Source organism: Octopus bimaculoides, chromosome 10, assembly GCF_046866305.1.
Source record: "Octopus bimaculoides isolate indiv1 chromosome 10, ASM4686630v1, whole genome shotgun sequence".
NCBI classification, from domain to species: domain Eukaryota; kingdom Metazoa; phylum Mollusca; class Cephalopoda; order Octopoda; family Octopodidae; genus Octopus; species Octopus bimaculoides.
Genome location: NC_142937.1, coordinates 15,985,317 through 16,001,333, shown reverse-complemented (window position 1 = coordinate 16,001,333; position 16,017 = coordinate 15,985,317). Strand labels below are relative to the sequence as shown.

At 36.5% G+C, this 16,017-nt stretch overlaps 2 protein-coding genes across 3 annotated transcripts in view; one reads left to right on the top strand and one right to left on the bottom strand.

The window, feature by feature from the left end:
• LOC106883752 (uncharacterized protein C8orf34 homolog) overlaps positions 1-16,017 on the bottom strand; it is a 39,649-nt gene that overhangs the window by 21,469 nt on the left and 2,163 nt on the right. Inside the window, exons 1-2 of one of the 2 annotated variants that reach the window (XM_014934870.3) lie at positions 5,153-5,344; positions 972-1,067 (exon numbers count right to left, since the gene is read on the bottom strand). In XM_014934870.3, coding sequence (XP_014790356.1) covers positions 972-1,067; positions 5,153-5,209 — 153 coding nt within the window. In that variant the 5' untranslated portion in view covers positions 5,210-5,344. Of the gene's footprint in view, positions 1-971; positions 1,068-5,152; positions 5,345-16,017 lie in introns of those variants that run through there. The other variant, XM_089358409.1, reaches the window with a different exon arrangement.
• On the top strand, positions 5,495-13,300 carry LOC106883753 (large ribosomal subunit protein P1). The gene is made up of 5 exons (XM_014934872.3): positions 5,495-5,711; positions 5,884-5,944; positions 11,623-11,763; positions 12,910-12,969; positions 13,237-13,300. Exons 1-5 carry the CDS (start codon positions 5,640-5,642, stop codon positions 13,248-13,250), a joined length of 348 nt encoding a protein of 115 aa, XP_014790358.1. The 5' UTR covers positions 5,495-5,639; the 3' UTR covers positions 13,251-13,300.

Genomic DNA, 16,017 nt, shown 5'->3' with positions numbered 1-16,017 from the left:
TGGGAGACTACCTCAGTTGAAGAGAGACAAAGGAGAGGACAGAGAGAGACAAACAGACAAAGAAAGAGAGGAGAGAGGGAGATAAGACAGTAAAGATGTGATGGGGCTTACACTCAAGTTACAGGGTGGTGTATATAGTGAGGTTGACTAGGGATTGGATAGGGTGAGCAGATGGGTGAATCATGAGATTGCAAAAGGAGTGTGGGAGATAGAGGGGAGTGGAATACGGTGAGTGGGCACAGGTAGAGGAAGGGGATGTTAGAAAGATATGTTGTGTGGAGGAGAGTTGAGGGACATGCTGGATGTACGTAGGTTTTCAAGGTACAGTGGGAGTTAGAAGGGAGGGGGAGGCATTGCAAAGATGGGATATGGGGGTGAGGTTTGTCAGGGACAGATTGTGTGCAGGGGCATGAAAATAAAGGACACACCTTTCTCACCCTAAGAGCTGGAAGGATCTTCCCAGACACAGCAATTGCTGATTATCTCAGTTTTTATCATCTCCATTCTCTTCTTCCACAGGTTCCCTCCACATTTAGAGATTGGCACTTCTTCATGCAGCTGTCTTCATCCATACACATCATATGACAATACGAGTGCAGTCTTCTCTCTTCCACACTACATTTGATGTCTCTTATACCCAATTTTTCTGTCAAAACACACTTTGTCATAAATGCACACTGACATTGAACATTCAGCAGAGCATACTCGTTTCATTTCTTTCAAGCCTTTGTGTGTCCTTTGCAGTCACAGCCCATGTTTCACTACCATGTAGCATAGTTATTTTTATAGATGCTTCATTATTTTTCAAAATTAATTGAAACAAAGGAGTGTTTTTCAACAAAACAGATAATTTAATCCAAGCCCAGATACAAAAACAAAAACGCATAACAACTACACAGATTATCAACACAGTCAACTCCATGTTTTATATCACCATGAAATGAAATACCAAATCTTCATTTTTTACTTACGAGTGGAATATCAAGTCCTGCTTTTTTATACAATTGTTTGATGAGATAAATAATAGGATTTTCAGGCGCATTTCGAACCAATTTATTCATAAGTTCCTACAAAAAATTAAACACACATTTTTCAGTATATTCAAAATTAGATCTTGTCACCACCATCTTTATCTCTCTTTCCAGTTACTCACAGATACAGTGTAGCCATATATTTTCCTTACAGCAAGACACCTGTCACTATCAACTGTAGGCTCTCTCTCTCTCATTTTGACTGTCTGTCTCACTCTCTCCCACCTTCCTTCTCCCTTGTCCTACAGGGGTAGTCAATTATCTCCTCTATAGTAAGACAGCCATCTCTGTTCCTCTATCATACTCTAAACCAGTGGTTCCCAAAGTGGGCGGTCCCCAACCCCCAAGAGAGAGATGGTTGAAAGATCCACAGGGGGGGGGGGGTCGAAGAAAAATGGGGTGATAATGGGGTGACCAAAACAGGGTAATAGATGTAAAAAAATAAATAAATAAATGGTTAATTAGGTTAAGCTTTATTTGTGAAATACTATTGTTTCAAATTTGCCACAGAAAATGGTCTATGTTTGTGGGCACTAGGAATGTGGCGTTAGTACCAAGGGGCCTGGCACACAGTCACTTTTCTCAGTTCGGCTCCCTCTCTCAGCTGAGAGGTCTTTTTCTTGCAAGTTACTTGGCAACTCCACTGGTATTGGTGCCACATAAAAAACACCTGTGCTGGTGCCATGTAAAAAGTACCAATGCTAATACCATGTAAAAAGCATCTATGCTGGTACCAAGTAAAAAGGACCCAGTACACTCTGTAAAGTGGTTAGCATTTGGAAGGTCATCCAGCCATAGAAACCTTGTCAAATCAGACAATTCAGTCTGGTACATCTCTCTGGCTTGTCAAACCATCTAATGATGATGATGATGATGAATGCATTTGGATCAAAACAATTCTTTGACATTCTGTATCTGATGGCCAAATGCCTGTCATGTTTACAGAAGATAGGGGTTTGATTCCCATGGATAACCTTTAACTTTTTCTATCTAGAAAGGGTGTTTTTAATCGACTATTTACATGCTATTACTTATGCTTTTTATTAATAATCAGCAAAGTGACTGAGGAATCAAAATTTTTTGTGCATTGGCACTTATCAAAAGTAGCACAGCCATATATGGGCCGGTATGGATTGATCGGCATGTGCCGCATCGGCTATCATTGCATTTGGATACAGTGAATGTTTGATTTTTGTTGCTGAGGTCAAACCTTGCCTTTGTTAATAGTTTTTTCAAGTTTTTAGGTTGTCTCTTACTGAGAGTTATATTTTGATCTGTAATGATATTTCTCAATTCCTTATATATATATATAATAATACAAAGAATATATATGCATGTATACACACATATATGTATATACTTACATCTACATGTGTATATAGATGCATATCAGGGTACAGGACGTTAGAACAATGAACTACAGACAACGGAACGAACACATAGGAAAACAGAAAGCCACTTGGAATTATTCATCAGCTGCCTCTATTCTAACTAGACGTTTCGAAGATAAGGCAGAACGTACCCTAGAATAGTCTCTTCCTGAGTAGTGGATCAACCCACTAAACAGAGGATTCCAAGGTGGCAAATGTAAACCAAGACAGGAAAAATTGGACAGTGAAAACAACATTAAAAAGCCATACGGCCAAACGCGAATCTGAAGTAGAACGCTAGTAGTTTGTCTTGCCTATATATATATATATATATATATATATATATATATATATATACACACACACACACACACATATATATATATATCATCATTATTATTATTATTATTATTATTATTATTATTATTTAAAACAGTTTGATTTGGATTAAAGTTTCACAGGCTTCTCATTCAGGCTCAGATTATTGAGTCAGATTAAGAGCCTGTGAAACTTTAAGTCACATGGAGCAAGTGAAATCGAAATCGAAATTGTAATTGAACCAAATTCGATGACTGGCACGGGTGCCAGTGGCACGTAAATAGCACCATTTGAGTGTAATCATTACCAGCATCGCCTTGCTGGCACTTGGGTCAGTGGCAGTGGCACATGAAAAAACATTCGAGCAAAGTTATTGCCAGTGCCACTAGACTGGCTCCTGTGCAGGTGGCACGTAAAAAACACCATTTGAGCATGGCTGTTGCCAGTTCCGCCTGACTGGCCCTTGTGCCGGTGGCACGTAAAAGCACCCACTACACTCTCGGAGTGGTTGGCGTTACGAAGGGCATCCAGCTGTAGAAACTCTACCAGATCAGATTAGAGCCTGGTGCAGCCATCTGGTTTGCCAGTCCTCAGTCAAATCGTCCAACCCATGCTAGCATGGAAAGCAGACGTTAAATGATGATGATGATGATGATGATATAAAGTTAGCACAAGCATGAGGATGTGGAAAAAGCATCAACTGTTTAGAAATAGGAGCTAAATTCCTAATTCAACCACTGGAAGACACCAAATAACAGAAAAACAACAGTAGGTGAGGAAATGGATAAGGAATTAAGACATTAAAAAAGCACACCTTTAAAGAATATGTCATTCAGATACTCATTTGATGCTTTTTCTGCTTCCTCATACTTTGTGTTAACTTTAAATTTTATAGCTATATAATGCTATTAGACCTGTTAAACCACCTATGTTATTGCTGTTAATATTATCAATTAAAAATATTCACCGCAGATGATATTAATAATAATAGTAACATCTTACTTCGAGTGTGAATACTTGAATGTTTTTGTTTATATATATAGATATATACACACACATATATATACATATATATATTTACATACAGAAACATGCACATACACACACATATGTATATGCATGTGCTTCATTGTTTATGTGGCCCCTAATATAAAACTAAGAAAATTCAAACTTTGTATGAACCACCCCAGATTTGTCCAATGCTTAGTGCCCATGCATGAAAGATCTATTAGCAATTAATATCTTCTAATAACATCTACAAATTATTAAGAAAGTGTTAGTCAAGTATTTAAGTCAATTCCCAAAATGTATCATAGATGTAAAGAGAATAAAACATATACACTTTATATAAACATGGCTCAGAATTAATTTAATTTAAATTCATTTATATCAATCAATTATGTATCTTAATTATATATTTAAATATTAATGACGTCTATTCCCAATGAAACGGCTGTTGAAAGTTATTCATTTTCTACCTATGAAATTTCTGCTTTTCTGCTTTTCTGCTTTTAATTCTTCATACACACACACAGTCGGCAGGTCATAGCTTAAGTCCTTGAAACTTTGGGCATTATAGAGATGAAAAGAAGAAAAATCAAGAACAACGCAGAAAAGTCGTGATGAAGATGGACGTTGTAAGGCCCGAAACATCCAAAGGCTCTAGGATACGATACTGAAGAAATGTGCAAGTTGTGCATTTGCAGATGTCAACGTATGCTAAATATACACACGTACACACATATATATTAATAATAATAAAATGACAACAAAAGAACGAGACCTCGATAGTATGTAAATAGAGGAATTCACACACACATATATATATATATATATAGTATAGGACAATCAGTAAGTTGTCATAATGTCGCAGCTAAGAGCTTAGAAGCATTTTCACACACACACACACACACACACATATATATATATATGTATATTATTTTGCTTAAAAGAGTTCCAACACTGTCTGTTTCTAATGTTTTATTTATATTCCTGCAGAACCAATGTGGGGTATAGAATATGGAATATACAATATATAATATGATATACAATATACAATATAAAATAAAATAAAATAAAAATGGATGGCACCATGAAAGAAAGTATTGAATGTAGATGAAATATTGAGTGTTCAATATAAAGGATCAAATATATAAATATATATAAAGGCGACTCGAGTTTTAGGGCTATTTCCCTTCGTCATGGCCGGTATGACAGACTTTAACAGACTATATATATATATATATAGCAACTTGTATATCATACTTGAAGAAGATTCAGCGTTGAAAGCCCAATTAATTATGGCATTCGTCTATTCGTCTTGAGACAGTATCTCTTATAGACGTAACCATTAGGAATAAAAGAACAACAAAACAAAAACATATCAGTAAGGTGACGTTTGGGGCGATTTTGAAATAATATAAAATATGCTACCTCAAAAAGCGCAGTGATCTTATGTTTCTCGATATATACTTGGGCCTGAGTTAACATGGTATAATGTACTAAATTAAATTCAATATATTATACACAAAAATATAGACTAAAATAAAAAGTCGGATGTTTGTTTATATATAATACAGACTACAAAGAGTAGCGTGGGTTTAGCAAATTGCCATGGCTACACTGGAATAATAAAATATTCAAAGACATTTTTATTTTATATGTCCGGAATTTATTATTCAAACTTTAAAATCTAAAGCACTGCCTGGGAATATATTTTAAAATAAACCAATTTAAAAAATATTAATCAGACGAGAACACCAGTATCATGTTGTTCTTTTTATCACGTGACGGTGTGTCGTTCTCTTTCCGGTCTTGCGTTCATTAGAAGTGTATCGTTCTCAACGAGCTAAGGCCAGAATCCAGGCGACGTACACCATTCTAATTCATCATCAATCAAAGCTTTTTACATAAAAACACAATGGCATCAAATAACGAGCTTGCATGCGTTTATGCTGCATTAATTCTCGCTGATGATCAAGTTACAGTCACTGTAAGTTTCTTTCCTTTCTAACCCATGTGTGTTTGTTACGCCATTTTCCTGTTTCTTCTATCGCGTTCTATTTTCTTCATTACTCTTTTCTCTCGCGCTTATAAACTAAATTTAAAAGCCTTACTTTGATATGATTTTTAATTATTTTCTTAATCCACTTATTTTCCTCTAGGCTGACAAAATCAATACGATCTTAAAAGCAGCAAATGTATCAGTTGAACCTTACTGGCCATGTAAGTGATCATGAATATTTAATTTATTTTAATATTAATATTACTTTCTTTGATTATAATTTGTATTTTCTTTTTTTATTGTTTCAACATTGATACTATCGTTGTTTATATGGCAGTAGTTCGGACCACGTGGACGGATTTTACGATTACTGACGATAATTTTCCAGTTTCAATTTGTAATCATTAACTGAAATAATACCTTTTAGATTCTTGATAATATTAACATAAATCTGCATTCTGTTTGAACGTTTTAACAGCATCAATAAATTAGGTGATCGCTTTCGATTCATAAGATGTATGACACGTGGATGTATATTTCAACATCTGGCTCTTCATCGATTTCACGTCCTCTAGCATAGTTTGGAAATAAAGTAGGTTACCTAAGTTTACCCTGCTGTACTACCTACCATACAGTACTATATTTCCATCTCTATTTCACATAACATAAGAAAGGATATTTCAGTGGAATTTCAACGAAGATTACCCCGTGTTTGATTTTCTTTCCCGCGCATGTTTTGTTTCTTGTGAGGGGAGAGAACTCTTAGAAGGAAAATCGCAGTTTTCGCGTTGCTTTATTAATCTAAGAGCAGAATTCCTGTTTAATGATTATTTTTTTACTCGTCCTGCAAACTTATAGGGCTTCATATTTTGGTAAATTTTCAGATTAACACCCGCACGATTTTCACTAGGGTGTTAGGGTTAGGGAATTCCGTCCCTGACCCTTTACACCCTAGTGAAAAACGTGCGGGTGTTAATCAGAAAATTTACCCATATTTTTAATGGAGCTGTGCTGATACTCAATATTAGTTTGAAAAAACAAAAACGTTACTTTACAAAAAGAATATTCCGTGTGCAAAATTTCATTTGTGTGTGGTAGCGATTTTAGTTCTGTCGTTTTGATCAATTATGATATTAACTGGTTAATTATTTATTGCACCTTTCAAACTATGGGTAACGAAGGAAATGCCAATTAATTTCTTTGCGCGATGAACTTGAGCAAGTTGTAGAAGAGTCTCATTACGTGACACTTAAGTTGAAATTGGGAGATGAAAATTAATGTATTGTGTTCACTGGTGAATCATGCAAGAATATGCGGTGCTTGGTGTATATACCAGGTGTCCTCCTGAGGCTTGCTACATCAACTCATGCTGAAACCCTTTTTATGTTAAGTTGGAATGGTAAATATTCTACCTTGAGGTTAAGTTTCAGAGACAATCTCTGCAAAATTTCATCAAAAAATATATTAAGGAAAATCGGTAGTAGTTATGCTGTGTTGTTTGCAGTATTTTTTGACGTGAGAAGAGCATATTGCCGAAGCCTGCGAGAGAAAATTATCCTGAGTGCCAGCTAGAAAAAAAAGTTTAAAATCTCTTCATTTCAATGCCAAGTCTGACTAATGCTGAGGTTAGGATTTGGTCAGTGTGTGTGTCGTTGGCACACTCTTGGGAGTGTTGACTTTTTGACGTTAGAGGTGTTTTTAAAAAGTTTCTTTTCAGTTTTAACCCTTTCGTTACCAAGCCGCCCGAAAAAAAATTTCGGTTATGTGACCAAACCGCCCGTAATCACCTATTCATATTTAAATGAGAATATCCGAGCAAATCTCGTTAGTACATTCGTGAAAACACGTGATTATTTGTGTAAACAGTTCAGCTATAGTTTTGTACGACGATCAACGTGTTTTTTTAATTTTGGGAGATTTTTTTTCCAAATTTGTTCCTGTTGTGTTTTCAAAATTTGTAATCCTGACAAAAAAAATGGATACGAATTTTATTCTGTCGAGCAGCGAGTCAGAATTCGAAGGATTTTCCGTTGAAGACCTTGATAAATCTAACTCTGTAACCGAAAAAAAAGCACGTGGTATTTGATAATGAATCTGAGGTTTCATTTTCCGAAAATGAAAGCAGTGAATCCGAGAGCTCCGATGATAGCGATAAAGAGAATGAATTAGTACCTGAATGGAGTGAAAATTTAAAAACTCCTTTCAGTGATTTTTCTGAAGAAACTGGACCAAGTCACAGGAGAGTAAAGCTTTAGACTATTTCTTTTTGCTTTTTCCGATGTGCCTATTTGAATTGATTACGGCGGAAACAAACCGTTACGCTAAATGTAGTAAACAAAGCGTAAAAAAGGATAGTTTGTGGTTTCCCATAAACTTGAATGAAATTAAAGCATATTTTGCCATAAATATTATTATGGGCATTAGAAAGTTACCTAGAATAAATTACTGGAGTAGTGATGAACCCTTAGGAGACGAATATGTCTCAAGTATAATGACGAGGATACGGTTTTTAAAATTGACTCAATATCTACATGTAAGGGACACGAGCAGTACACCAGTACGTGGAAAACCAGACTTTGATCCCTTATTTAAAATAAGACCCCTCATTGACTTTGTTCAAAGCACATATAAAACAGTTTATAGATGAGGATATGGTGGGCTATAAAGGCCGAGTGCGTTTTCGACAGTATATGCCAGGAAAGCGCACAAAATGGGGGATCAAAGTTTGGAAAAGATTTGTGAATCAAATACTGGGTACTGCTCTGGATTTTAATTTTATACTGGCAAAAGAGACAGTAATAAATCCAGTAATGTGCACAACTCTTCTATAATAATATTTTGTTGTATACCCAATTGAATATTAGCTAATAACCCATTTTCTATAGCGATGTTTGAACAAAAATTTAAATAATTTTATATTTTGTATTTACCTGTAATTAAAGTCACTTTGTGACAAAAATTTTGGTATAGAATTGGTTGAGACCCTTTCGTTAAATTATCTTCCAAAAATCACATTAATATGTTGATAAATAAAAAAGTTGTTTAATGAAACCAGCCTAAATTTATGATTATGTTAGAAATTAATTGAAACACATAAGGGGTGTAATCTGGTTAGAAATATGGTAACGAAAGGGACGGAGCATTCATTTAAAAAAAAAAGGTGGAGATGGAGTATATGTAATCTGGGTATACCCCCACTTTTAAATTTTTTTTTTTTTTTTTTACGGAATCCTATGTTTCAGACCATGGAGAATCCGATTTTGGAAAAAATTTTCGAAATTTCGATTTCTCCTCCACCTCCCCCGGTTTTTATATAGATCCACAGGGTAACCCTAACCCTAGTTTTGTGAGATTTGGCTGTTATTTCTAGCATGTAAATAGCCTGCTTGGTAGGGGGGGGGTTGAAATTTTTCAAAATTTTTTTTTCAGAATCGGAATCTCCATAGCCTAAAACGTGGGATTCCGTAAAAAAAAATTAATAAATAAGGGTGGGGGGAGGTTCAGATTACATATAGTCCATCTCTACCAAAAAAAAAAACTGAATTCAAAAGTATTTTTAAGAAATTTTTGTTTTTAAATCGTAAAACATTTTTCTCATATTGCGTAGTTCTGGGGAAGCTAACGTTAGTCACTTACTGCGTAATATTTAATATCTTTTCAAAATGTTGCGAGTTACTCTATAAATGTTAATATACTGGAGTTGAAGGGACGAATTAACTAAGATTGCCCGTGGGCGGGTTAAAAAATACGCTCACTCTGTGTTTAGGGTTACGCCGAAAACGGTTGGTGTGCGTATTTACCTCAGCCTGTCTATGTAATTACTCGATAATTTTCTGGGGCTTTGAACACAAATCCAAATTTTTCGGTGTGGCCAGATCGATTAACTGCAGTCTTTGTAGGAGCGTGTTAAGCGGGGCGAATACAATTTAACTACAATTCAGTAGGGAGTGCAATTTTCAATTTATATTTGCTTTCCTTGTTGGTATGAGTTGGATGGTCTGGTTACTCGAATGTATTTGCCCATGGTTTTTATGGCTGCATAGCCTTCCTGGCACCAAACTCTTTACAATTTGTTGGGGCTTTATTTTCACAGTAGCAGCAATTGTGAGTAGAACAAGGTTGGCTTTTAGAGAGGTGAGGTGGGCGGATGGTGGTGATGGGGGAATGAGTAACAGTAAACATGATTGGCTAGAGTATTAAATGGAAATAGTGGTGGTAAGAAAAAAAGTAGGAGTGCCTACGAAACGTGAATGATACAAGGGTCATTGAAGTAAGGAGAAAGGGACTCGGTGGTGGAGACACCAAGATCTTTTAGCAGTGTTCCTTTGACTGGTCATCTTCAGTAAAATTGTAGCGTATTCTTTAAAGCACTGTGATAAATTCTTTTTCTGTTTACACGGCAACAGTTCATTCTGTGCTGAAGTAGTCATGCAAGGAAACAATTGGATTCAGCATGAAAATTGACATAAATGCATCAAATTTGAAAATGTTCGCATAATCTGTGCACAAGAAATCTGAAAACTTAAATTAGACATTTGCATGTGTAAAATTCATGTGAATCTGGTTTGATTGTTCGCATTTGTTCGGTTTGTCTTAAAATAAATGGTGTGAATAAACCGATTGTAGTATTTGTGCAGCAAGTGCTTAACGGAAAATCATTAAGGTTGCTTTTTAACCTCGCTAGATGTCATTAAGTACTTATAAACTACGAGTGTAGTGTGAAGTGGTGGCCCAGAAATTAAAATAAGCAAGTTGAGCCACTGACCAACTTAGAATACTCTTTTTACTGTTACACTGCCCTTTGTGTTGCAGCTTGTGTCATGCTTTGACATCAACTTTTCTTGTATGAGTTTAGAGGGGTTCAAGTAGATTTTCTACAATAAGATGCTCTTTATTTCACTGGCCCTCACCTGTTTCTAAGTAGGATCGTTTTTCTCCTTTGCTAGTCATGTTTTCATGTGAAGCTGCAAATAGTTGAACACTTTGTGTGATTGGTAGTCGTTTACAGCAGTCATGCATTGTTGAGTTTGGGAGGAACTAGCTCATTGTACACATACGGCGGTTTCTTTCAGTTTCTTTCCATCATATCTGTTTACAAGGCGTTGATTGACTCCGTGTAGTAAAAGCACTTGTCCATGGTACTGTGCAGTGGGGCTGAACCCAGAACTAAGTGTATATATTATGGAATGATTGGTGCGTGAAAAGTGCCATTCTAGTGTGGCCGATGCCAGTGCTGCCTGACTGGCTCCCGTGTCGATGGCACATGAAAAGCACCCACTACACCCTCAGTGGTTGGCGTTAGGGAGGGCATCCAGCTGTGGAAACCTTGCCAGGTGCAGCTGTCCGACCCATGCCAGCATGGAAAGCGGCCGTTAAACGACGATGATGATATAATGTGATTGATTTGGCTGGGTAAGTTTTATGAGTTAGTGTATGTCTAGCTACAGGATTAGCTTAGGGTGTGGTTCAAGGGGTATTGAGCTGCTAGGCATTTTGTATTGATATGTAGCAGTTCTGTTATAGCAATGTATTTTCTATGTATTGTGTTCACTGGTGAAACATGCAAGAATATGCGGTGCTTGGTGGCATTTTGTATTGATATGTAGCAGTTCTGTTATAGCAATGTATTTTCTATGTATTGTGTTCACTGGTATGCAAGAATATGCGGTGCTTGGTGTATATACCAGGTGTCCTCCTGAGGCTTGCTACATCAACTCATGCTGAAACCCTTTTTATGTTAAGTTGGAATAATAAATATTCTAACTTGAGGTTAAGTTTCAGAGACACTTTCAGCATTGTAAATAATGAATTTTGTTGGGGGTTTTTTTTTTTTTTTTTTTTTTTCTGTTATTTACTGTTTCTGTTGTAGTCTAATACATATTGAAATATTTTTTTACAGCTCTGTTTGCTCGTGCTTTGGATGGTGTGGACATCAAGGCGATGCTTTCCAATATAGGCAGCATGGCAGCTGCACCAGCTGGTGGAGCACCAGCTGGTGGTGCTGCACCTGCTGGTGACGCAGCTGCTGCTCCTGCCAAAGGTATGTACTGTGGTTTTTTAGCATTTTGTGTTAAAGTTTCCCATGTGTATGTTTAGCTTGAGCACTCCCTCCAGGATTGCTAGAAGATACTTAACGGTGTCTGGTGCTTATTTTATAACTTATAATGGTAAGAGGCCTTAACTGGAGTGGAGCCAAATACCTCAAGCTATTTTGTACGGCATGTCACTGATATATAAGTATATTTATTTCTGTTAACTCCAGCACCATGTAAAAGTTCCTTTCATTGGTTTGTGTTTTTAAGTTTGAAAACAGGATCTCTATCGTTTTCAGTTACAAAATTCTAAGTATTTGACATTTTGATGTTAGTATATTGGTTTGGGTTAGATCCTGTTGTAGCATCTTGGAATGAATGTCGAAGTCAGGTGGATGGAGACTATAAGAGCACATCGGATGGTTTGTATCTGTAATTCAAAGAGTACAGCCATGTCACTGTTGTGGTGGTGCTGACTGAGAGTTTAATTAAAGTACTATGATGGTGATGCGAACTGGGAATTGCATTAAGGGTATACACACCAGTGGAATTGTCGTGTTTAGACACTTGAATTCAGGAACAGATTATTCAGTTGGTGGCTCACTGGCAGGATTGTTGCACACAGGGCAAAATGCTTAGCGTATTTTCGTCTGCCATCACATTCTGAGTTCAAATTCTGCTGAGGTTAACTTTACCTTTCATCCTTTTAGGGTCGATTAAATAAGTACCAGTTATGCACTGGGGTCAATGTAATTGACTCAATCCCTTTGTCATTGTTGCCCTCCATATGTTTAGCCCCTGTGGGCAAATAAATATATTCAGTTGGTTGAACAATTGGCTCCTTTATCAATCTTAAGATGGATTTACTACTGGCATTTTGGTTACATAATCAGGATAGCTTTGTCTACTCTTTCATACTTCCTATTATATAACTTAGTTGCAAGACTGTTGTAGTCGAAGGTAGACTACAGAAAGATGAGCAAATGGATTTGAAATCACTATAAAATAGTGTCCTGGCTTCATACATTATTGAACATGTATGGCTTTTGGTTGAACTGAGGGTATTATAAGTATACAGGTTTTTGTTTTGTTTTTTCCTCTCCCTGTTCTGTGTAGTGCTTCACTAAATATTTTTGCATAATTCAATATTGCAGAAGAAAAGAAAGAGGAGAAGAAAGAAGAATCAGAGGAGTCAGATGATGACATGGGCTTTGGTAAGTATAGAGAAAGTTTTGCCAGTAGCTTCCGTACTTGTTTTCAAGTCTTTTAGTTAACCTTTGTTTCATGTGTTAAGAAATGTAAAGCTTTCCTTTCATAAGTCCCAAGTTACTCTGCTGATAGATAGGAATTGAGAATGTGTGTGTGTCACATGTGATACACAAGTCTGGTTGATTATTCATTGTTTAAAGACAATGTAACTGTTAATGTTTATCTTGACACTTGTTGCTAATTATTCACTTCGGTTTATTTTTATTTTTCAGGTTTGTTTGACTGAGGAGCTTTGCAAGAGATTAATGAGGTGTAAATAAATGCTCTGCTCAATCACATTGTTGTTATTTTATTATTTTTATATTGAGTTTCTTATTCTTATTATTGATGTTATATATGGAAGTTTAGCATGGTTGTTATACAAATATGAGCATATAGTGCAACTTTGATTTAGTAGAATAGCCAGATCATTATGAAGCTGGTGTTGGGAACATAGATTAGCAAGAAATTTTGACAGGATGTTTTTAGATTTTTTTTTTTTTTTTTTTTTTTTTTTTTTTTTTTTTTCAGCATCAGTAGTGTTGGGCACATTGGTGTCAAAACAGTTGAGTTGAAGTATATTAAGATGCGTTTCTTCTATTCTTTTATTTGTTTGTCATTTGACTGCGGCTATGCTGGATTACCGTCTTTAGTCGAACAAATCGACCCTGGGGTATGTTCTTTGTAAGCCTAGTGCTTATTCTGTTGGTGTATATATAAAAGCTTTCGTGCGCTCATGTTTAGTAACAATTCTTGTTTTTGGGAGTTCCACCTCTGGCTGGGAACTTAGTAGTGATCCAGTGTTGTCTCCCTTCCAAAAATTAAAAAATTGCTAAATTATGCTGGACAACAATTTGGTTCTTGTAACATTAACTCTATAATTTCCCTTTAGTGTATGTTGCTGCACTTTAGATGTTAGTGTCTATCAGCTTTGGAAATACTGTTACATGCAGAATTGGTGGTGGAGGTTATTCTTGTACGAGTAATGTTACTTTTAACTACACTGGATGCATTGTGGTTCTGACAAGAATAGGGGGAGTGCTTTTAGTATGGGTATCCACTATAGTCACGCAAGAATGAGATGGGGGGGGGGGGCTATCCCAGTATGTCCTTTGTATGTGTGGTTCAGTCTTTCTGTGTGAGGGTGGATTTGGTAGGCATGTGTCTTAGCCATATTCTGTGGGCAAATATTTCTGCAGAATCAGCAACTTTGTATGACAGCATTATACAACTCAGAAGTGGTGTCAAGACTGAGACACAAACATACAACATGCCTGCCGAATCCTCACACCCATATAAAATATTTGGTTGTAGTTTTTTTTTTTTTTCCATTCTAAGAGCATTCTTTAGTGGATAGCTGTTCTCATAGACAAATCCCTGTTCTTGTCATTCATCTCAAAGGAATAATTCCCAATGCCAATTCTGTACCTAATTGTATTTCCCAAGCTGGTAAACATTAACATATCAACATCCAAACTACAGCATCTTCCAGGCTGATTTAAGAGCTCATGAAATGTAGTGACATTCACTTGAGAGTTGTTCATTCTGCAAGTCCATATCTCAGCTGACCTGTGCAGGTGTGGAGATAGAAATGTCATAAAGTTGACATTTTACTATTGGTGAGACATCTGTGTGTTGATAAACTAGATTCAGATTACTTAATAGGATTTGTAAATATACATATTAGATTTAAACCAACCATATCTGGCCCCAAATATTTTACATATTTTATATTCAAACCTGTGCTGGATTTGGCACCTCGCACTTAAAATGCAATGTCAATCTAAAAGGTATACAATCACATTGAAATTTCAGAGATAGGAAATAATGCGTGATTAAATCAAACCAGTTTGAATAAGTGAGCAATATGTCTGACAGTAATCTGAATGCTAAATGGTTAATTCACCTATCTTGGACTTTGGTTTTGTCTAAGAAGGAGCAGATTAGTGCTTTACTACTTTGGTCCAGTGCATGTGTGATTACTATGAATGGTCAAGAAGAAAACTGGTGAGTTTAGTGACCATTTTTATGCAAACCAAAGTTCAGTGATTTGAGGGCTACAACAGCATTTCAGACAAAAAAATCATTTTAAGGATTTACAGTAGTGAAGTCTTGAAAGAGCCATTGTTTGGTTCCATGAAGGAAAGGAGGATGTGCCCTGAAACGACTAATTTTAATACCAAGCTGTTTTATGTGGTCTAGGTCACAGCCCAGGATAGCAATTCGCAAAGTTTAAAAATCCAAGGTAAACTATTAACTTGGGGTGACTACTTAATTATATATTTATATATTGGGGTCATGAGATCTCCCCTTTTTACATCCATGTCAGTGCGGGTTGGATAAAGCTCAGAACCATGGAACCTTTTTACGTTTGTATGTCTTGTTGAATCCAATTTTATATATCAGTGGCATTGTGGAGATTTCATCTCTGACATGATTGTCTCCCTTCTACCCTGCAGCTTCTGATCCTTTGTTTTGGCATGCCAGACAAAATGCTTGCATTTGGTCAGTCGTTAGGCTGACTTTACCTTTCATCCTCTTGGGGTCATTACAATAAATAAGTCCGGGTAATCGACTAGCCTCGTTCTGCCGAATTTTGTGTTTTGTACCACTAGAAAGGATTGTTTTTATAGTTGGATGGTGAAACGTTCCTTTTTTTTGAGAGAGCCATGTGAAAAGTTGCATAATATTTGCAATTTTAAACATTGGAATGGCATGTCATCAGAGGTGTGCTCTTAAATTATATAAGCCTATGGTGCTTATATCAGTAGAAGGAACCTGTGGAAGAGGTAAACCCAGGAAGACCTGGGATGAGGTGGTGAAGCACAACCTTCAAACGTTGGGCCTCATGGAGGCAATGACAAGTGATCGAGACCTTTGGGGATATGCTGGGCTTGAGAAGACCCGACAAGCCAAGTGAGGCCGTAACCATGGCCTATGCCAGTGCAGCATAACTGGCCCATTTAAGAATACCCTTCAATCATTGGGCAATTAACTGCACTGGTCCCATGCTG

Bases quoted from the DNA above. Each gene is read 5' to 3' on its own strand.
- LOC106883753 (XM_014934872.3), top strand. From the start codon at position 5,640: ATGGCATCAAATAACGAGCTTGCATGCGTTTATGCTGCATTAATTCTC. The intron at 5,945-11,622 runs GTAAGTGATCAT...ATTTTTTTACAG, and splicing joins AGTTGAACCTTACTGGCCAT to CTCTGTTTGCTCGTGCTTTG. The intron at 11,764-12,909 runs GTATGTACTGTG...TCAATATTGCAG, and splicing joins AGCTGCTGCTCCTGCCAAAG to AAGAAAAGAAAGAGGAGAAG.